Source organism: Diceros bicornis, chromosome 2 (assembly GCF_020826845.1).
Source record: "Diceros bicornis minor isolate mBicDic1 chromosome 2, mDicBic1.mat.cur, whole genome shotgun sequence".
NCBI lineage: Eukaryota > Metazoa > Chordata > Mammalia > Perissodactyla > Rhinocerotidae > Diceros > Diceros bicornis.
Genome location: NC_080741.1, coordinates 1,365,204 through 1,388,491, shown reverse-complemented (window position 1 = coordinate 1,388,491; position 23,288 = coordinate 1,365,204). Strand labels below are relative to the sequence as shown.

The following is a 23,288-nucleotide window of genomic DNA, read 5'->3' as shown; positions in this document are numbered from 1 at the left end:
TACTCTAGTAGACCATAGTATATAGTATATGTATATATAGTATATACATGCTATACTACTATACTATACTACGCTGTACTCTGGTAGACTATAGTATATAGTATATGTATATATAGTATATACATGCTATACTACTATACTGTACTACGCAGTACTCTAGTAGAGTATAGTATTTAGTATATGTATGTGTAGTATAGACATACTATACTATGCTGTACTCTAGCAGACTATAGTATATAGTATATGTACATATGGTATATAGATACTATACTACACTGTACTCTAGTAGACTATAGTATATAGTATATGTACGTATAGTATATACATACTATACTACTATACTATACTATACTACGCTGTAACTGAGGACAGGTGTCGCCTCCAAATCCAGGAAACTGTTAAGCAGTTGGAAATTGTTCCAGTGTCCATCAGGAGGGGATCGAATAACTACGTCCTGGAAGGCCATGTGATCCGAGGACAAATGGCATCGTCACTCCCACTGAAGGCCTGCGGTGGCTCTCCTTGCACTTAGGATACAGTGCAGATGCCTTCAGAACCTGCGTGCTCTCACCTGGCCTCCTCGCTGGCCGCGTCTGTGCCATCCTCCTTGTGCTGGGATCTTTGCTTTCTCGGACACTTCCCTTTGTAGGCCCTCTGCTCATGGGATTCTCTCTGCCTGGACCACTGCTCCTCCTGTTCGGACACTAACTCCCCCTTTCTCTCAGCTTTCAGCGTGAAGGACCTCTCAGGAGCGGCTGGGCTCCGTCCCACCTCCATCCCTCACGCCCTGGTTTTTCCCGTAAGATCTCAGTCTGTAATTTTCGAGTCTCCTCGGCCTTCCACGAGGATGTGGATTGTGTGTCTCTTGTCGAGTGTCATCACCCAGCGTCTGACACACTAGGTGCGAAATAAACTTGTTTTCAGTGAGTGATTTTACATTTGTAGGGGGTCGTTGGTGAGTGAAAGAAATCGAGGCTCAGACAGGCGTAGAATGATCCATTTACAAGAATAAAAGGAAGATTTCTACACACGTATATGTGTGTGTTCGGGTAAGCATAGGAAAGAGAGTGTGTAAAGATTTGTACACGTGTGTGTGTGTTCGTGTAAGCATAGGGAAAGAGAAAGCAGCACCCAGCCTGCTTGCCGTTACCTCTGTGCAGTGGGCTTGGGTCGGAACCTTTCATGGCCTATTTTATTTACTCCTGTGTTGTCATCTTTTTTTTTTTTTTTGCAGTGGGCATGTATTACCTACTTAACGAAGCAGTAATATTAAAAATAAATCCAATTAGAATTTCCAGCTTTCATTTTTAACAATCACATGTTTCATTATGGCCAGTGACCCTTATTATGGACGTTTTTACAGACTTTTCAGTTAGTAAGAACTTGGACATACAGAGTTTGCTTTGGTTTAGGCCAGTGAACTAATTCCATGTTGGGTGCGGTGAAGCGAGGAGCTCCCGTGTCTGCTCTGCGCTCAGTACTCACAGGATGCTTCCCTTCTGACACTTCTGGCTCCAGGCGTGGGCGTCCCCACACCCAGCAGTTCTGCTACACCGGCCCGGTGTCCTACGCCTTGGTTCTGCTCTACCTGGAGTCAGTGTCAGACCCCACGGGGTGAGGGCTCAGTCCCACAAGACTACCCCCCACTACAGTCGCCCATTGCGAGTCCGTGTTGTCCGTGCTTCTGACCCCCTGGCTGTAAATCAGAGGTTCCCACGACTGGACTCGGTTCAATGAATTTGCTAGAGCAGCTCACAGAACTCAGGAAAACAGTTGACTCACTAGGTTACTGTTTTCTTACCAGAGATATTAAAGGATACGAGTGAACAGCCAGGTGAAGAGACAGGGTGAGGTCCAGAAGGCCCCGAGCAGAGGAGCTTCTGGCCCCTGGGACTTTGGGGTGTGCCACCCTCCTGGCACGTGGATGCGTTCTTGGTCACCAACACAGAAGCTCCCTGAACCCTGGAGTGCAGGGATTTTTGTGGAGGCTTCATTACTTAGGCATGAATGGTTAGTTAAGTCACTGGCCATTAGTGATCAGGTCAACCTGCAGCCCCTCTCTCCTCCCCAGAAGTCTGAGGGCTGGGGCTGGAAGTTCCAGCCTCTTAGCACATGGTTCGTGACCCTGGCAACCAGCTCCCTTTCTTAGGGCCTTTCCAGAAGTTACCACATCACCATAAACTCAGGTGTGGTTGAAAGGGGCTTGTTATGAATAAATATCATAGCTTAAGATGCCCCTGTGGCTCTTAAATAGGGAATTGTTTAGATGGTATGTGCCAGGAGCTGTGGACAAAGACCAAATATATTTCTTACAATAAATCGCAGTATCCCAGACACTCGTAAAAGGCTGTGAATGCGTCCGGTCTGTAGGTGATTCAGGAGTTCTGATTAAACCTCATGCCTATTAGCTTGGCCGTCCTTGAAGGATCCTTGACCGTCAGGCTCCCCCAGTGCGGTTCCCCCCCAGCGCGGCTCTCCCCCAGCTCAGGTCCCCGCCTTCAGCCTCCCGTGTACGGGTCACATGCTTTGCACACACCACACTGCTTAGAATTCACCTTTGAAGTGGGTGTCTGCCTCCAGCTGCTCTGGTTTGGAAGTGAGAGAGGGCTGCGGGTTGCCTGGAGGTTGGGTGGGGTTCCCGTGGGTGAAGGCGAGGAGGAGGAGGACCGAGGGAAGGAGCAGCATGGACAGAGTCCTGGGCTGTGCCAGGGGCCTTTCCGGTGTGTGTCGGGGGTGTGGGGGATAAGAACACACAGAGGGTGGGTGTCCCTGATACCTTCCAGGACGTTTTGTTCCCTCTGTCTTCACATCCTAATGACACCACTCCTGACCGGGTGCCGTATCTTAACTGTGTGAAACTCCGGGTTCTTGAACGGTCAGAAATGAATCTGCGGAGCTTCCCGAGTGCTGATTACTTCCTTCGAGAGATTTGCATTTGAAAGTGAGGTTCTGTCCTTCACCTCTGAACCCTCCTGTGATTCTGTGTTCCCAGCTTGTTCGGCTGTGCAATGAAGGAGCCCGGAAGATGGAAAGGACCGAGATGATGTACACGATTAACTCCCAGCTGGAATTTAAAATCAAGGTATTCTCCTTCTTTTTCCTAAACAGATTTATTACTGCTGTTGCTTAAATCTTCTGTGAATAGAGAGAGAGTGGAGGGCAAGGAGTGGATAGGACTTTGCTTTCCAAAGAAGGGCCGTAAGTTGTTAGAGAGAGGGAGTCCCAGGTGCTCCGGACAGTTCTGCCCTTGCTGGTGCCAGATGAAGTGACCTCTCTCCAGGCCTTGAAGTCGGGTATTATCTAACAAGCACGTTTTTTTCCAGGAAGACATCAAACTTGGGAAAAGGGTAGTTAAAAATAATAGAATTTTAGAATGGAAAGATCTCTTCCGTATTCTCAAGTGTCCTGCAAATCAGTGGTATCCCGTGAGCTGGACCAGAGTGTTCTCCCAGATAAAATACGGACACTCTTTTTCCAGTTTGAAAAAAGATTGTTAGTGGATTGTCCTTTTCAAATCTGTTTTGACTGTGTGCTCTCTGCTGCTGCTCAGGACAGATGACGGAGGAACAAAGAAGAAATGACAGTTAGTAGCGAGTCTAGGCCCGGTCAGTCCTCTGTTGGCTGACAGCTGAGTTCTTCATGGGTGTGAGTGCTCACGACTGTGACTCAGTTTCGTTTTGTAACGTGCACATTTAATTAAGCAACTTCGTATTTTTTCGCGGTAAAAGTGCTCCTGCTTCGTGCAGTGGCATCTCGTGGCTGCTGCAGAGAACAGATTCTCTGCCACGTCGTGTAGCTTGAGGACCCTCACCCAGTACAGCCACCCCTTTCGTCTAATCAATGGGGAAAACAAGGCCCTGAGAATAGTTCGTTGTGAACAGGGTCACTCGGCTGGTGGTGGCAGATCAGGACGAGGGTCTAGGCGTCCTGACTTGCGGGTCAGTGTACACTCTTCCACTGTAAACCCTGACCACAGCGATTTAGTTGCAGAAACATGGTCCATCATTCTTAGAGCAGAAGACGGTGGGTACCTGCTGAAAACAACACAGACACCACACTTGCAATAGTTACGATTTCCTCATACAGAAACTTATAGCAGTTTCAAAACCCGCCTTCTCCTGTCCTGCAGAAGGAATCTTGTCCTTCTCTGTATTTTGTTTCTAAATATTTTAGAAAATATGTCTGGACATCAGAAATTTTTTTATCCCCTTCTTTTTAAAGATGATAAATCTCTTTTCTAACCGTTTTTCTTTTTCCTTCTTGACTGAAAATCAATTGGTTTAAGATATCTTTAAGCTCTGTTTCTCTAGAACCCAGAATTAATTTCCAATCGAAAAATGCTTATTCCAAGGATCCTTAAAAGTAAGTGATTAACATCAATTGAGGGCATGCGTTTTTGGTTGTTTGTTTTCTTTTGGTTCAATGATTAAAATATTTGCAAGCTTAAAGGAAAATATTTTTAGTTAAAGTAGCTTTATAATGAAGCAGTTAATTCAGACCACGTAGAAACACTAATAAAATCTGAGGACCCCATTTCCCTGACACTTTGTGGATAACTGTGGACATTTTTCATCAGTTCATTTTAAAGATGAGAAGATAGATGTTCGAGAAGTTCAGTGATCTGTGCAAGCACACGCATCCTTTCACAAGTTGAATGAGCACCTTCTCTGCGGAAGGCAGTGGGAAGGCAGACTCAGGATCCTGCCCTCGGGAACTTACCGTCTAGAGACCACAGAGGTCCAGAAGGGCTGCCATGCCTGCAGCTGTCGCAGTGGATAGAGGACTGTTGTGAGCGCTGGAAATGGGGCAGCCCGAGAGTGAGGATAGAGGGGCCGGGGCTTGTAGCAGGTGGGCAGGTTCCTACCAGAGGTGTGAGCTGAATCTTGAAGGTGAGTTAGGGAGGGTCTTCCAGGAGTAAGGAGCAGGAACAAATGCATGAGGCATGGTTTCCGCCGCTGTAGCCCCAGCCTTGTCTGCATCCACGTGCATAGACTTGGGGTGCGAGGTGTCGACGCAAAATAACCAATGACCATTCTATAGATAAGAGAAATACGGTGCGTTTACTTGAACCAGAGTGAGGATTATAACCCGGGAAGGCCTTAGAAAGCATTCCAGAGAAGCATGGTTTTCAGTACAGTCTTGTATCTTTTTAGAACAAAGGACATACATTAAACACACCCAGGATACATTTTCATCAAAATTTCAAAGAGGTGTTCAATTGCAAATTAGCAGGTCAACAGGACTGTGATGTCAGGAAAGGGAACTAATCCCGGCCGGCAGCAGCGTTACCAATAGGGCGTTACCAATAGAGCGTTACCAATAGGGGACGTGTGCATTCTTAAGAGGAAGAGAGTGTGTTCTTTACTTTAATGGTTAAGCAGATGTACAATGTATGTTTGATAGGCCATAAGTCAAGCTACTTAGTTCAAGCCAAATCAGTTTTGAACCTGAATAGTTACCCCATTTACCTCAATATGTGAGAGTGTCTTGTCAGAGGGGAGCAGGGCAGAGCCAGAGCAGTGGGCAGAAGCTCACAGGGGGCCTGTGTGCCAAGAGGAGGGGCTGAGCGAGGTCGTCCGGGAGCTTCTGAGAAGTTCTAAGCAGAGAAGTGACACGACCAGACATGCATTTAGTAATGACGACTTCAGCAACATGGGAAAACGGCCTTTCGTGCTTATGTCCAAATCCAGAAGTCACTCAAAGAAAAATTAATAAATTCATTGATATGAAAATTTAAAAAATTTCTCTATAGAGAACAAAATAAAAGCTATAAAAAAATGAAAAGGGAAATAGCAAATTGGAAAAAAATATTTGCAGGTCACATAGAGACAAAGGGTTAATGTCCCGACATATAAACTCAAAGTGATAAGAAAAAGATAAGGGGGGAAAACCCATCAGAAAATGGCACATTAGAAAAGTGCTCCTGGAAGAGGAAATACAATTGACTGGTAAACATTTGAAAAGATGCTTTACCTCAGTCGGAGGAAAATCGCTAATTGAAATTGAAATAATGCGTTTCACCTCTCAGAGTTATAAATGATTCAAAAGTTTGATAACATTTTATCAATGAGGTGTAGGGAAAGGCACTTTATATGTCGTTGGTGGGAAAGACTGTTAGAACCCCAATGGTGCAGTTTGGCGATAACCATCAAAATAACAAACACAAGTTACTATGACCGGCAATTTTACTTCTAAGAATTTATCCTGTAGATAGACTCATGAATGTATAAGATCACACACACACATATATACAGACACACACACACACAATTGTTTGTAGTTGCAAAAGATTAGAAACAACCTAAATATCTATCGAGGGGACTGATGAAATCACTTACAGTACGCCCAGATGATGTAATATCACTCAACTAAAAAAAAAAAAAGAATGAAGGAGAATTTCGGGTACTGAGGTGGAAAGCTTTCTCGTATATTAAGGGAAAAAGGAGGTGCAGAACAGAGGGAAGAACAGGATACAAAATTTGCTTATGTGCAGGAAATCTCTGGAAATTACAGAAGAACAGTGACAGTCAGTGCCTTGTGGGGGCAGTGGTCAGTGGGGCCTAGCCAGATGAGGAGCAGGGTGGCAAGGTTTCTCACATAGTGGTTTTTATAGTACTTGCATTTTTTTAATCACCCCCCCCCCCCACACACACACAGCAGGTTCAGTATGTGGTTTGAAATGTGTGCTCTGGCAGCCACATGGAGGGTGAGTAGAGAACGTAATGAGACTGAGACAAAAAAACGGTTAGGAGACTGGAAGCCGACGTAGAGGGGCAGGCAGGGTGCTGGGACGGGGCAGGAGCGGTGGTCCCACAGGCGGCCAGGCTGGTTGACTGGATGGAGACTCACACCGACCACTGAGATCGGGATCCACGAGGAGGAGCAGCACTGAGGGAGGTGGCGAGGTCTGTGCTGGTTCATGGTGTGGTGGCTCTAGCACAGCCGATGCTGCTGTGAAAATACTTATTACTATTTCCTGTGTGCCATTTTCCCGTAGTCTCATTTAATTCTCACAAGAACCCCATGAAGTATCCTGTTATTATACCCATGTTATCATTGAGGAACCTGAAGCTAGAGATAGTAAATAATTTGCTCAAAGTCATGCTAAGAAGTATTGCAGCCTAGATTCATTCAGACATACATCTGACTCCAGAGTCCACATTCCTAACAATGACAGTATAATAATGCTGGTCATCTTCTAATTTGAAGGGAAAAAAGCTTGTATGTATGTGTGTGTGTATAAATATATACATGTATGTATGTGTATATGCATGAACACACTTACACATGTGTTTCAATTTTAAATGTGTCAGTTTCTGGAAGAGCGTCTATGGCGGTAGATTGAGAGGGGTGGAAACGGTCCCCTGGCATGGCACGTCGAGGCCAGGGGACATCAAGAGCGTGGACTCTGCAGCTGTCCTGCTTCAGTTCCCCTCGTAGCCCCACCACTCACCAGCTGTATGACCGTGGGTGTCACCTAACTTTCGTGGCTTAGTTTTCTGAACTGTAAAATGGGGCTGATAACAGTACTTTTGCTCATGGAGTTATTGTGAGGATTACATTAATAGTAGATGTAAAGGACTTGGGACAGACCTGGTTTGTACAAACAAACAGTCAACACCGTTCAGAGGCTTTGTCTGAAGAGTGTCACAGGCACGGCGGGCGTGCTGCAGCGTGCTGACCATTGAGTCGGGGGGGAAACAGTCTAAACAGGTTTGACCTTCATTCAAGGAGCTTGGTGGACAGAAGGGAAGTGAGAGTTATAGAGAAAAATTTGGTCACCAAATTAAGATCAGAGACCAGAACTTAATTTGTGCCTGAGATCCAGTGTGTTTTCTCGATAGACTACAGCTGTCTCTAAAAGTCTCCTCCCCGAGTTGGGGAGGATTATTTTTGTCTGGTACTGGAGGGTTTGACCTTACACACTAGGACTGGAGAAGTTGAGCGTTCTGGGGCTGCTCCAGGAGCCATAACTCAGGTGTGACCGAGCGGGGAGGGGTGTGACCGAGTGGGGAGGGGCTGTGACCGAGCGGGGTGGAGTGGGGTGGGGGTGTGACCGAGTGGGGGAGCTGTGACCGAGTGGGGAGGGGCTGTGGCCAGCCGGGGAGGGGCTGTGACCGAGTGGGGAGGGGCTGTGACCGAGCGGGGGAGGGGGTGTGACCAAGTGGGGTGGAGTGGGGTGGGGGTGTGAGTGGGGGGGGCTGTGACCGAGTGGGGTGGAGTGGGGTGGGGGTGTGACCGAGCGGGGGGGTCTGTGACCGAGCCGGGGGGGGGGGGGGGGGAGTTGTGACCGAGCAGGGAGGGGATTTGTGGTTGGTGTTTGGGGGCCTTGCTGGCAAGCAGAAGGCCAAGATACAACAGACAAAACAAAGAACTCGAAGTCTTCGCACTGTAGAGACAGTCTGGTGGTTCCTCAAAAAGTTAAACGTGGAATTACCACATGACCCAGCAGTCCACTCCTAGGTATATACCCAAGAGAACTGAAAACAGTTGTTCAGTAAAAACTTGTACACGAATGTTCATGGCAGCATTATTCATAATAGCCAAAAAAGTGGAAACAACCCAAATATCCTTCAACAAAATTGGTGACTTGATAAGCAAAATGTAATATATCCATACAATGAAGTAGTATTCAGCCATAAGAAGGAATGAAGTTCTGATACATGCTACAACATGAATGATACATGCTACAACAACTATATAATTCAGTTTATATGAAATGTCCTGGATAGGCAAATCCATAGAGTTAGAAAGTAGGATGGTGGTTGCCAGGGCCTTGGGGAGGGCAGAGTGGAGGGTGACTGTGTAGTGCTCTGGGGGTTCTTTTTAGGGGAGTGAAAATGTTCTGGGATCAGACAGTGTTCGTTGCACAACATTATGAATGTGCTAAAAGCCACTGAATTATGTGTGTACTTTTAAACAGTTAAGTGATTAATTTTATCTCAATTACTTAAATTTTATCACAAATTAGTTAAATTTTATGCCAAGGCTAGTTTTCTAGGATGCTAAGTAACTCAAAAAGGAATGAAAAGTCTTCTCCATAGGAATTGTATCATGCCTTTAAGATACGTTTTTGTTCGTGAATTTTTCTGTTTTTTGATTCGCACCTAGATGCTAGTCTTAGAGCTTCTGAACTATGGGAAGTCACTTATGCCCATTGTGGTTTGTTCTGATTCTTTCCTTTTGGTCATTTTCATAATTTCTTCTTTAAAAATAAACTATCTGAATGAGTTTAATCTTTTAACAATAAATTCTGAAACAATTCCCGTTTATAATATCGGATTTTTGTTTTCAAAAGAAGCGTAGATGTAATGAAAGCCACTGTCAATTTTAGATATTCATTAGAAGTTTATTTTTGCCTAGTGGAGTAGGAGGAGTCCCTGAAAATCAGTCTATTTTAAAAACAACAGAACAGTTTAGAAACCTTTCTTCCCCCATCCCCTAAACTGAGAACGGTCACAGGCTGGTCTGTCCACGGGGACTTAGCCACAGTCCTGTCCCCGTTCATCCTGTAGGGTTGCATGCAGTAGTAGGAGACCACCGTGTTCCCAGTCACGATGGCCCTCAGAGGACCTACCTGACAGGCGGTTCTTGTGTGCGATGGGGGCCCCTCCTGAGTTTTCTAAGCAATCTCTCTGTCTGTGGCCTTTCAAGCCTCAGCCATCCTGTTGGATAATTGTCTGATTTGAGATTTGGGGCCTGGAAACTCCATGAACTCCCTTAATAGCCGTTTTTAAAGTTTGAGGTCAGACATAATCTTTCATCTTGTTTTTTAAACCTTCAGGAAAATCGTATATAAGTAATAAGCAACCTTCTTATAAAAGTCCTTTATGAAGTTAAAAAAAATATGAAATCCTTTCTTAGCCTCTTGTTTCCTCCCTAATGTCTTCAATTTCCTTTAGCTATTTTTAATCATTATTCCCTGAAAAGAAGGAGATTTGGTTGCACCACAGTAAGACGGTTTTGTTTTGTGTCCAAGAGCTTTTGTTTATTTTATGGATATAGTTTTTTAAATCAGATTTTTGGCAGTAAGTATTTCTGGTAACTTAAAAAGAAAAAGAGCTCTCAAGGGTAAGGATTATTCTGTGGTTTTGAGAGTTTTCCAGTTGGAAACTGGAAACTGAATAAAGAAAAAACAGGCTGTGATTCCTTGTGCATGGCCTTTCTATGAGAGCAGCATGGATTGTTTGGAAGAACTTTGTTTTCACAGCCAGAAAGTGACGTGATGCTTTCAGGGGTCGACTTCCATGAGGAGAACCACCATGGACTTAAGAGCGGGTGTTCTCCAGGACATGGCAAAGGAGATTATCAGCAGACAAAATATACATTTGCTGGGCTTTTTTCCTTTAGAATAAAGTCTTTTTAGTTCATAAAGTGAACGCAGACTTTTTTGTCTCTTGTTAACCACAGTTATCCATGTTTTCCCGTACGTTTAGATTCTGATTTGTGGTATTTAAAATAACTCAGTTGATACCGACAGATTGCATTTTGAGGCTTTTCAGTCTTAAGTGACTCCTGATCCATTTTCCTTTTCAGTTGAGACTTAGTGGAGGATATCGTTTTTGGTTGACTCAATAGCATTTTCTCAATGAGTTTTCATTGCCATATAGGCAAGTTAATAGTTTCTTATATTGGAAAATAAATTGATTTTCATTTTTTCTTGGAGAATGTACTGTACTTCTGTATTATATTTCCCCATTATATAGAATAATGCTGCATATCATACTATGTATCATTTGTTTGAATGTCAAGGGACTTGAATTGGGCTGTGGGTGCTGAGTTCTCTCTGTTTGCAGCCATTTCCCCTGGTCTCCTCTTCGCGGTGGTTGGTGAAGAGAGGCGCGCTGACGGCCTACGTGGAGGACGCTGGGCTCTTCTCGAGGAGGACGTCCAGACAGCAAGTGTACTTGTTTCTCTTCAACGACGTGCTCATCATCACCAGGAGGAAGAGGTGAGCCTTCCGCGGCGGCGCTGGCTGTGCGTCCAGGCGTAAAGCTCTGCCAGTCGAGTGCCTGTAGAGGAGACCGATCCTCCTTGAAAGCTGGAGGTGTTGGATGTGTAGTTCCTACACGAGGAATCGTGGTAGCGTCTGTGCCTCGCTTTCTCCTGTCCAGTTACCTGTCCAGTTAAGACCCGAACCACCATCAGCATCGTCCTCCCAGCCAGCCTCCGCTGAGCTCTTACAGCGTGGAAGCCACCGTCCTCGGCGTTCCACACGTTTGCCTCGTTGAGTTCTCACCACAGCCCTGGGGGGCAGCGCTCTTGCTGTTCCCAGCCAGCATTTCTCACACGTCTTCTGCTGTAGACTTTGTACAAATCAGATAAAAGTCACCGCGGTTGAGAACAAGCTGGGGCACAGCGCTGGTGCTCCTCGTAACTTAGTCTGAAATCCAGTGCTCTTAGTGATTGTGAGTCTAAAAAGTCTCCCCCGCCTGGGAAGGTGTGGGCAGTGCTCCAGTGCCGCCTTCCTAGGGGAGGGAGCGAATCAGCGGGTGGGCAGGGTGTTTATTTCTCTTACTGAGACTGCTGCTTGTGCGCGCGTCCAGCTCTAGGGAGAATCGGGAGGGACAGTGTGCAAGCCTTCTCTGTGCACATTTGTTCTCACTGTCCCCACTCCCACACACACACACACACTCCCCTTGGCTCTGCCTTTCTGGAGGGAGCATTCTTTATTAACGGTACTCGAGGATTGTAAACTGTCTCCCTTCTGGCCCTACGTAAATATTCCATCTCTCCTGGAATATGGATTTAGAGAAAAACACCCGTCTGTGGTGTGTTCTTCCCACACGTGAAGGCCGTGATGAGAGGCCGAGTTGCTGCATGTCCTGGGAGTAGGTGGTCACGGGTACGGTTTAGACAAGGTGAGGAGAGCCACGGGCTCCTGTGAATACGTTAAATAAATGCCCAAACTTATCATGACCTATTTGTTTAAATTCTGCTTCTGAGTTGCTGACATTTTAGCTTGAAAATTCAGACTAAATTGGAACAAAAGTTGAGCTTTCCTTTTTCTCCCTTGATCAGACTGTCTCATGAATTACTTCCGCTGCTTGGCTGTCCAGCTGGAATGAAACTTTGCGTGGTCCACCCTGAAAAGCCCCAGTACGACCATGACAAACACAAGAAAATGCCCAGGGTTATTTTTCACACGTAGGAAAATGGTGGTTCCGTAACTTCAGAAAGAAATTATTTCTTGGGACAGTTTAAATAGTTCTGGTAGCTAAGTAAATTTTATAAATAAAGATTGGAGGAGAATTATAATTTTGTATTTTTATGTTTTGTTGGTTCTCTATGAGATAGCTTGTTTCTTTGGCTTTCTTTGAGATGTTTTGTTTTTAGGGAGAGTAATTATATAGGACTCTTGACCTTTGACATCTTCCAGCTGTTGAAATATTTGTTCTGTCTCAAGGACCAAAAGCTTTAACTAAACTTTTGATTTTGAAGATAAAATGTACATTGATAGTACCAAGCCAGTTTTAAACATAAATGCAGTTTGATTATAATGTCTTCAGTGACTTGATGAAAACATTAAGGGTATTAAACCAGTTAGCGCAGCTTTTATCCTTGAACTTGGATACAACTACCCAGTAAATGTTGACTTTCGGAAGTTAGAATTCAGGTACATGCTGCTCTACTTGGCCACGTCCTTTGCCTGCACGGAGGTTTTACCATTATGTCTGGTGTTGCTTTCCTAGCTGCTGCACACTTACCTGCTCACGTGTGTTTGAACTTGTATTATTGCTAAAGAAACAACGGGACATACAGCTCCCGTGGAGAGGGCCGCTTACGACCTGAGTTTGCTTTTACCAAAACTGGGTTTTTCCTGCCCTTACAGTTAGCGCTTCACGTTTCTAAGGTGCTCTCGACCCGGAGAGTGGCCGTGCAGGCTCAGGTTGTTTGTGGCCTGAGTACGTGGTGCGGATGATGAGCGGAGCACGGCAGCGTGATGAACACGCGTGTGAGGAGTGTGCGTGTGTGCAGCGCGCTTACACGGCAGCTTCAGGGAAGCCCCTGCCGAGGCTTCGCTGCCAGAGGGGCGGCGGAGGAGATCCACCAGCTGCCAACGGGCAGTAACTTAGGCTTGGCGACGAGGCTCGGGTAAAGAGTCGTTACCTGTGCCCGCTCTGTGCACGATCCAGCCACTCACTGCCCAGCTGTAGGGCCGGGGTCAGTGGAGGAGCTGACTCCGGGGTCTCCAGTGGGTTTCGGCCTCAGGGAGGCTCCCGGGACAGACAGCTGGGGAGGACGGTCACTCGTCCTCCTCGCGTCCAGCCGGGAGGGTGGCTCATGCTGAGCTGGTTCCAGATGCTGGGCCGTGGCTGCGCCTCAGCTTGGTGGGGCGAGCATTCCTGCGGGAGCTTGCAGGACGCTGCGTGACCCTGGGGTTGTCTCCCAGGACAGGAACTCTCACCTTTTTAGAATGCCATAAGGAAGTTTCAAGTGTCTGTTAGCTCCAGGCTGCTTGTGAGGGGCTATATTGATAGTCTCCTTTACCAGATCTCAAAGGATACGTGGTCAGTTTGACTGTTTTGGATGAGAAAGAATTCCTTGTGGTTGAAGCCTCACTGCAGGGTCCCTGGTACCTGCTTCCAGCGCAGAGTTCTCCTCCCCACTGCTGAGGCCTGGTGGTTCTTTGTCGGGGGTGCCCCCTGTGCTTTAGCAGCACCCTGGCCTCTGCCCACCGCTCGCCAGTGGTGCCTCCCCCCAGTCGTGACAGCCAAAAATGTTCCTGTTGTCATATGTTCCTGGGTCCCAGATGGCCCTGGTCGAGAACCACTGTTCTAGGGTGATGGCACCCTGTCACCTGTCACCCAGCGTTGCCTTCAGAGTGGAGAAGGTGTGCGGATCTGTCAGACCCGACACTTCAGTAATAGTAACATTATAATAGGAAAGGAACAGATCATCAGTTGTGCTCATAGATTAATGAATGATAACTTAGTGTAATATCCAATTTGTGCCTAGTAGTAACTTATATTTATAACTAATTACCCATTGCAGTGTAGACTGTACCCCATGTACGACCTTAGGATTAAGTACAATTGTGCCCAGATTTGAAGTGTGAAAACTGAATCCAAGACCTCAACAGGTTCAAACTCCCCGAAGACATGTTGTGTAAGGTAGCTGACCATCTCCTTCTTGTTCAATGCCTTGTGTCTGGCCTAGCCCTTCCCTTCCAGTTTCTTCTGAAGCTAAAAATAGTTTTTCTCCCTGTGTTAGTTTCCCACAGCTGCTATGACAAAGTACTACAGGCTGGGTGGCTTAAAACAATAGAAATTTATTGTCTCACAGCTCTGGAGGCAGAAGCCCAAAATCAGGACATCAGCAGGGCCCCAGTCCCCCCCACAAAGGCCCCGGGAGAAAGTCCTGCCCTGCCTCTTCCAGCTCCTGGGACTGCTGGGGCTCCTGGTCTCCGCGGCGTAACTCCCGTCTCTGCCTCTGTCTTCACGAGGCTTCTGCTTTCCTGTGTCGGTGTCTCGTGAAATCTCTCTCTCCTTGTAAGGACACCAGTTATGGGGTTTAGGGCCGACTCTACTCCAGAATGCTTTCACCCGAACTCGATTACGTCTGCAAAGACCTTCGTTCCACATGGGGTCACACTCACAGGTACTGGGACTGGGACGTTGACATATTTTTTGGAGGGCACGGTTCAACTACTACACTCCCCCAGCCCGTCACCACTGCCTCACTTAAATGTGTAATTAATAAATGTGCTGCCATGTCTTACCTTCCTTCTAGAACACTGTTTTTTTAACATTGATTGATGCCATTTCTCGTAATGTCTGTGCTGTCATGGTCATGTGACCTGGACGCCTCTAGTTGGAGGTCTCATAGGTCCCCTCCATCCAGATCTTCTCCTCCAGCCTGTTGCTTCTCCAGGGCCCATCCCCTCCTGAGTAAAGGCCCTCCGTCCCCTGGTTGCTGACAGTAACTCTGCAGGCTCCCTGCTCCTCACTCTGCTCCCCTGTCCACCCCCTCGGGTCTTCCCAGCGGCCCATGAGCCTACGTCTCTGCTCTCCGTCGCCTGCCTGTCCACCAGCTGCCTTGAGTTTGCCTGTGGGACACACCTGACTGGATTCGTGCCCCGTCCCTCCACCCGCTTCACGTCCACAGCCCGAGGGTGCTTTGTCAAGACACGGCCACCCAGTTCGCCCCTGCAGACAGCCGTCCGTGGTCCTGCCTGGCCCGTAGAACAGAGGCCTCACTCCTAGCCACCAGGACGTCTCTCTGCCTGAACCCTCTCCTCCCCTAACCCGCCGCTCCCCGGACCTTTCCTGGGCCGAGTCCTGTCCGTTCTGCAGGGCTTCCATTGTCACACCCGCTGGCCGTTCTTGTCCAGTCTTCTTGAGGGGGTTTGTTTCTGCTGCTCTGTGGTCCGTCAGACCCTTGCTCCCTCTCGCGTCACGTGTGTGTCTCTCTATGTCAGCTCTGTCCCTTTGGCCTTGTGTCCTCAGCGCCGCCCGTGATGATCATCTATAAATGTCTGCTGGGTGTGAACCAGTCGTGTCGGTGGTTAAACATGAGCAGTTTGAGTGAATGCATCACTCGGTGGGCAGGCTCCCCCTACCCCCAACTAAAATTTCTTTGCATTCTCTTTTATTTTTAAAAGAAATGTGATTTTCGTATTCTGCTCCACTATATATTCAGTTGTAAATAAACATTTTTAATTAATTTTGGCAAAAGTGCATAGGGAGCTTTCCTTGTCGAGTGGCTCCTCTCACCCTCTGAAATTCTGCCTGTGAACTCATCCCAAATGCATGTGCCTCGGTCTGAGAAACTCCAGGGGCTGTTTGCAGACTGGGCTCTGTGGAGGCGGGTCCTGGTTAGCTTGTGTTTGGTGCTATTGTGTCAGCTGATGTTTGAGCTGCAAGTACTCGCACCAAAGGGTTTAAGCAGTAAAGGTGTTGAGTTACCTCACACACATGCACACGCATGCACACACACAGGCGCGCACACGCACACAAAGCATGCACACACGCGGATGCAGACACACAGGCCTGCACACACACACACACACGCACACGTGCACGCACACACACACACACACATGCGAAGTCAGGTGAGTTTGGGAGACCCTGCTGACTCCATTCCTTTCGAGGAGGTTCACTGGTCACTTCAGAAGGCCTTGGCTTCATGAGACAGGATCCCCAAACAACAGCACCTCAGACACGACAGGCGTCTAGGTCTGTCTCCTGCAGGAAGACGAGGGCAGGCGGTCCAGGCCGGGGGTACCAGTAACCCGGCCCCTTCCTTCTTCAGCTGCGCTGTGCTCTATTCTCTTTTGCTTCCGTGCACGTGGCTCCGTGGTCACAGATGTAGTTTCATGGTCGCAGACGTGGCTCCGTGGCCGCAGACGTGGCTCCGTGGTCACAGACGTAGTTTCGTGGTCACAGACATGGTTTCGTGGTCGCAGACATGGTTTCATGGATGCAGACATGGTTTCATGGACGTAGATGTGGTTTCATGGTCACAGACGTGGCTCCATGGCCACAGATGTGGCTCCGTGGTCGCTGACGTAGTTTCGTGCTCACAGACATGGTTTCATGGACGCAGATGTGGTTTCATGGTCACAGACGTGGCTCCGTGGCTGCAGACATGGCTCTGTGGTCCCAGTCGGTCCTGCAGGGCGGGCATCATCATTTCATTCAGTGACAGGTCGGGCGGCAGGAGTGAGAGACGGAGGCTGACCAGAGCAGCTCTTCCTCAGGCGGCTTTCCTTCTCATCCGCAGAGGAGAGCCTTTCCCAGACATCCCCAGGAGTCTCCTTGTGTCTCACGGCTGACGAGACTTGTGGCTGTCAGGGAGGTGGGAGGCCCGCACGTGACAAGGGGGACGTGAGGGCCGTGTGGTTGTGGGTCCGCCGTGACGCACCCGGGCCGGCATATGGGCTGGGGGGACAAGAAGAGGGGTGAGCTGTAGACAGCCCCAGTGCGGAGCCCTCTTTTCCACAGAACACCAGTGACATTCAAGTAGTTTGGGAAACAGGAACAGCTCATTAAAGAACCAGCGCCTGGCCTTTAGGATGCATGGGGGGTGTTAGTTTCAAAGAAGGCAGAAGGGATAGAATGTGTAGAACCCACTTCCTCTGGCTGGTGGTAGTCGTCTGCTGTGGCTCCCATGAGTGTCCCGCTGGTGTCTCTTCTCTTCACCTGCCCAGGGGCACCCGGCAGCACACTTGGTGGGGCACAGAGACGGGCCTGGTCTGGGCTTGGGGCCCGGCACCCGAAGAACCTGAGGTCCGGTCGGGTCTCGTCATCTGTGACAGTAAATGTGAGCACATCCTGATTTGTCCTCCCCTCCTTTCCTGAGTTCTCTGCCACGACGTTTGGGGCTTCCCTGCAGTTGGAGGAGGAGTGACAGTGGTGATGGTGGGAAGAACCTGGATCGTGGGGCATGTACACTGTGCTCACAGCGGCCGGGTGTCGTTTCCGTCTCACAGGTGAGGCCTCTGACGCCGAGAGAGCAAGTTTGTGTCTCAGGGTCTCTCGACAAAGCCAGGATCTAATGAGCCTCTGACTCCAGAGCCCCCTCTCTGAGCAGTCTCTGTGTGATCGTTACCCTTGACTTCATCGTCCAGGGTATTTTCGCCTCCTCATCCTGTAATGTCATTGGGAAAAACAGCCTAGAAATGTGCACCTGCCTTGTTTGTTTTGATAAACGCCTTTTCCAAAGCAAGTTCTGTTAAGCGAGTATTTTCATAGTTGTCTTGGTCACGGAGAAAATTCCAACCAGGACCAAGCTGCGCTTTCGAACTCTCCTCCACCTCAGCTAATCTCGCATCTGCGTGTAGGGAAGAGAGTTTCCTGTTCATAACGCTTCCTTCCTGCAGATGCTTAAGACAGTAGATTTCCATGTCCTGATTCCTGGTTCCATAAATATCGGGTATATTGACATAACTTGAACTCTGTGACACTTTACAAATCCTCTGGGTTCATAAAAGGGCTTTCTATAATAGAATACTACCAGATCATCATCTTAAGTTCAAGGATTTAAGTCAGAACGTGCATTTTTCCAAGTGGTTTGAATGCCCAGTGGCTTAAAGCCGTGCCGGCTCCCGAGAGAGCGTCAGGGCTGGTCTGGCCCGTCTTTGAGGTCCTCCCCATCAGAGAGGCTGAAGTCCCCTGATTGTCTCTCTTCCTCTGCAGAGTGCGCTCCTTCCTCGGGAAGTTAACTTGACGAGTCTCTTGGGTGAAGGAAAGGCAGCAAGACTCCCTGCCTCAGAGCACTTTTATTCCTGGAGCAGAGAACTTAGTGGTTTCTGCTGCTGTGGTAGCGGGTTCTAAATTCACGATGGCGAGATGGTGGGAGAGGAATGAGACCCCTTGCCTTTCCCTCCTCTCCTTCTCGGGCCGCCCCACATCCTTCTATTCCTCTGACACCATGAGAATGAGGGTGCCTGTCTCCTCTGGTCTCTAAGAAGTTGACCAAGTTCAGTGTCGAGAGCTGCCGGGACGGACAGGCACAGCGTCCGTGTCTGGGGTCGGACAGGACTGGGCTTGGGTCCTGCTGTGACTTGGGCAGCTTACTTCAATCTCTGAGAACGCTCGTGTTCTCATCTGCAAAATGGGTGTAATAGTTCATCTTCCTCATGGAATTTCTGTGAGATTTAAATGGATAACGCACACAGAGCTCTTCACACCGTGACTAGTTCCTGCTGAGTGACTGACCCACACGGTGTGTCATTGTCACTTCTAGTACTGTGTCTCTGTCTAAAGATCTCGGCACTGATCGCATTATTGCCCTTCTGCTTCCAAAATATATATATATTTTTTTCGCTGAGGAAGATTCACCCTGAGCTAACATCTGTGTCCATCTTCCTCTGTTTTGTATGTGGGATGCCACCACAGCACGGCTTGATGAGTGGTGTGTAGGTCCATGCCTGGGAGCCAAACCCATGAACCGCAGGCCGCCAAAGTGGAGTGCACGAACCCAACCACTACGCCACCGGGCAGGCCCCTTTAGGATATTTTGTTGTTTAAAAAAATGGTTGGCAACCCTTAGCCACTGCTCCCCACCTGAAGGTAGAGGTGCACTCTGGGGTCAGGCCTGGCTCTCTGGCCTCTGAATGTGGCCTGAGGAATAAGCCCCTCCCTCCGCATTGGGACCCCGTGTCAGACGGCAAGTGCATGAGGGGTAACTGACCGACGTTCACTCCCTCATATGTTGATGTGAGTCACGCGCACACTCTTGTGGACGCGGTGTTGTTGCAATGTCCCTCACAGCTGGTTAGGGACACTGTGGCTTTGTGGCTGGAGAAGGTGAATTCAATGTGTTCCTCCCTTTGGTTCAGGGAGTCAGGACGTAAACCTGACTGGAATGTGGGGTTACTGGGTAATTTGGAGCAGCCTTGTTACCACCTGAAGCAGCTGCCCCCTGCTCCCCAGGGCATGATGCCGGGCAAAGGCTTCTGTGAGGGGCCAGCAGCCTCTTGGGCCTGCTCGTCTCCTCTTTGTCCAGGACCGTGGGCTCAGGGCGTCGCTGGGTAGCCGGGGGGTCTGGCTAGTGGGATCTGGAGACCTGCGGTGACAGGAGCGGGGCTCTCTGGCCCTCTTGTGGGTAGTGGGCATTTTCTTTGGTGACTGCGAGTCAGAGCAGATCTCGTCTTACCGACGAGTGTGACTGTCCTCTCCGCTCTGTGCTGTGTTCTCAGCGGTGGACTGGGAGCACGTGGCGTGCTGGTTAGTCGTCAGAATTATTCTGAGGAACTGAGCAGGGCCGTTTGAAGTTAGTTTCTGGATAAATATTGTGCCTTGTTTGCTGGTCAGAGCACTTATCCAATTATGAATTTCTCGACAGATTTGCCCATTTACAAAGCACCTATAACTATCAGGCTTTTAGCAAAATCTCAGGCAGTTTAAATGCATGATATTCTGTGAGGAAAATTAAAAATAATAGGTAATATTACTGGCTGTGAGCCAGACATTAAGAGCAAGATAACAGATGAATGATCTCATCGAATCCTCACAACAATCCACAGAGGTCGGCGTTGTCATCCCCATTTTACAGATGAGAAAACTGAAACAGAGAGCGTCAGTCACTGCTGAGAACCACACAGGGTGTGAGGGATGGAGCTGGGTTCTCACCGGACGTTCCACATCGAGACTGAACCCTCACCCCTTACACTGTAGTTTATTACTTTAAAATTGTGTATTATTTCACTAAAAACTTGTATAATTTTAAAACCAAGGTTTAAAATTGAAATCAACTTAAGTCACGTGAAAAAGTGTTTGGACCTCTTAACTGAAAATAAATTTCAGTATAATCCGGTATTCTCCATGCCAGAGATGTTTAACTGGGGTATTTTTATTCCAGTTAATTACGAGATCAAATATGGGGCTTTAGAAATCATGTTTTCAGGAGGGGAAGAGAGGTTGAAATCTGCAGAATCCTCACACGTGTCTGGAAGGAAGGTGGGAGGAGCCTCCTTAGATCTTACCACACCCTGGCCCCCCGTGAGTCAGCACCCCTGGGCGGGGGTGGGGGGGAGCAGCAGCAGCAGGGTCCAGGGAGGATCTTGGAGAATGACCCGGAAGAAGGATGACTTAGAGGTGCCCCAGATGCCTCAGCAGAGGGAGACGGTGTTTCAGGAGGCCCCTGGTGCTCGCCGTCACCAAATTCTGTTGGCAAGAATCTGTTGGGAAGAGCGGGGAGGCCCTGGTTGTGGCTCTGGTGGATCTGGTCACATTGGGCCACAAGGACCTTGGGGAGCGGTTCAGGGGCGTGTGCACAGGCCTGAGGAAACGAGACGCAGGCAGCTGCTGGCTCGGGAGAGGTTGTCCTGGCACCAGCAGGTTCAATGAAAGGTGTTCTCAGGACAGGGAAGCTCACGCATGTTTTAAATGAAGCCAGTGGAAAGAGAGGTGAAGAATAGACATCCCTCTCTCGACCATATGTGCAGAAAATCGTGTTTTGTTTTGGATAATTCTTCATAGCATCTTTTCTTTTAAATTTAACTCTTTTATAAAAGGAAGAATTGGAGGTGCTGATTGGGTTTCCATCTGTTAGATTTTGGCTAAGAAAGTTCCAGAAGAACGCCAAGGTGGCAGGTGAGGCAACTCACAGTCAGGGCTGAGGAGCCGTGGTTGTGGGAAGCTGGCCTCTGCGTCAGGGACCCTCCCCTCGCTTCCCCGTCTCCATCTTTCCTGTCGTCCTCCAGGCTCACCGTGGTCAGCTAGCCCATTTCCTTCCCTGGTCACCCCTGTGAACCTGAGATGTTCGCCAACACAGGGAAGGTGGGCGCTCTCCCTATGGTGCAGTTGGGTGTTTAAAAGGACCCGCCCTCCGATCCCCGGCCTGGTGGGTCTGTGCCCAGCAGAAGGACCTGTTCTGTCACCACCTTGTCTTCGTGACTTCACAATGGAGCTTGGGGCCAAGGAAATAGCTGTTTTACGGAGTGAGACTGGGATCCAAACTTTTGTCAGGTGTTTCCCCAGATGACCCATCAGCTCCCCCCAGATGTGAAGCGTCACCTGTGTCATGTACTAAGTTCCCAGACTTCTTTGGGGCAGTGGTGAGCCCACTGTGCCGTTGGGTCTGTCGGCTCTGCCCCGTCCCGTCTGTGCACCGCTGGGGTTCACGACATGCTGTGTCGTGAGGCCGCTTCACTCCCGTTCTCCTTCACGATCTTTCTGACCATTCTTACGTGTTTATTTTCCTGTATATTTTAGAATCAGCTTGACTGTTCCCCCTCCTGCCTGCCCCCCAAAAAACCCTGTTTGTATTTTTGCGGGATTGTGTTAAAATTACATATTGAGGGCTGGCCAGGTGGCATAGCGGTTAAGTGCGCGCGCTCCCCTACTGGCGGCGAGGGTTCGGATCCCAGGCACGCACTGACGCACCGCTTGTCCAGCCCATGCTGAGGCCGAGTCCCACATACAGTAACTAGAATGATGTGCAACTATGACACACAACTATCTACTGGGGCTTTGGGGAAAAAAACAGGAGGAGGATTGGCAATAGATGTTAGCTCAGAGCCAGTCTTCCTCAGCAAAAAGAGGAGGATTAGCACAGATGTTAGCTCAGGGCTGATCTCCCTCACAAAAAAAAAAAAAAAAATTACATATTGATTTAGGAAGCATTGATACCTCTATAATATCAAACCCCCCATCCATTCAGGCCTTCTTCTGAAGTGCTTGAGGGCAGTCTTCACACAGCAGAAACTTAGGTTTAATCCTAAATGTTTTATGGGTTTTGTGGTTATTATAAATAAGATGACTTCTTTCACTGTATTTTCTGAATATCATTCATAAATAGGAAAACTTTTTTTTTAACCCAACCGCTTTACTGAATTCACTCTTACCTTTTAGTATATTTTCGGTCAGTGGTGTCCTCTCCAGATGATCAGTGTTTGTAGGGCAGGAAGGCATCCCACTGCCCAGTAGTCACTTTGGCTGCACCCTGGGGCCTCCACAGACCCCGGAGTGATGTCGTCTTCATGTCTACGTGTCTGTGATTTCTTAAATATTTTTTTGCCTTGAATTGTGAAATATTTCAGGTATATAGAAGATGATCGACACCAACATACCTGTCCTGCACATTGAACAGGTGCTAACGTTTTGCCACATTACTGTCAGATTTCTCCTTTTTAAACAAAAACTCTGAAATACCACTGCAGATAAACCCGAAATGTCCGTGGTCACCGCGTCTCCTCCTCCCCGGAGTAGCTCCTGGGCTGGGGTGGTATGAGCACCTGACCCTCACTGCGTGTGTGTGTGTGTGTGTGTGTGTGTGTGTGTGTGTGTGTGTATGTGGTTTCGGTATTTTAAAAGTGTGTGTGTGTTGTATGCAGTGTGAAATATTGTCCTGATTTGAAAGTAATAACTATGTGCCTATTATGAAAAATTCCACCCTTTTTGGAGATTTAGGGACACAAGGTTAAAAGTGCTCCCTAACGATGTCTAGGAAAGCTGCTCTCCACAACGGTGTGCCTTGCTGTTAGGCTGTGCACAGTCTCTCTGATCCGCTGACCCAGAGTGCCGTCCCGAGGGAGGGATGACCGAGGGCACAGTGGCCACCGCGTCCTCTTCTCTGCTGCCGGGTCTCCCTCTGTCTCGGCAGAGGCTGTCAGGACTCGGAGTGGGTGTCACCACTGTTGACACTGCAGGGCAGCAGGCTTCTGTGGACTCCATCGCTGGCTTGAGAGGAGGCCTGCCTGGAGCGGCGGCTTGGGGAGCCGCTGTGCCCTGGAGCGTGTGGACAATTAGAGGAAGTCTGCGGGGAAACTTCTCCCGGAGGGAAAGGTGGTTTTTCCATCTGGCTTTTTCTGAGCAATTTAGCTTCCTAATGACATGATC

The 23,288-nt window shown here is 48.4% G+C and overlaps 1 protein-coding gene across 3 annotated transcripts in view; it reads left to right on the top strand.

The window, feature by feature from the left end:
• Positions 1 to 23,288, top strand: part of ARHGEF26 (Rho guanine nucleotide exchange factor 26) — a 128,698-nt gene that overhangs the window by 69,772 nt on the left and 35,638 nt on the right. For all 3 annotated transcript variants that reach the window (XM_058550637.1, XM_058550635.1, XM_058550631.1), the window contains exons 9-10: positions 2,993 to 3,082; positions 10,797 to 10,951. In XM_058550637.1, coding sequence (XP_058406620.1) covers positions 2,993 to 3,082; positions 10,797 to 10,951 — 245 coding nt within the window. The remainder of the gene's footprint in view (positions 1 to 2,992; positions 3,083 to 10,796; positions 10,952 to 23,288) is intronic.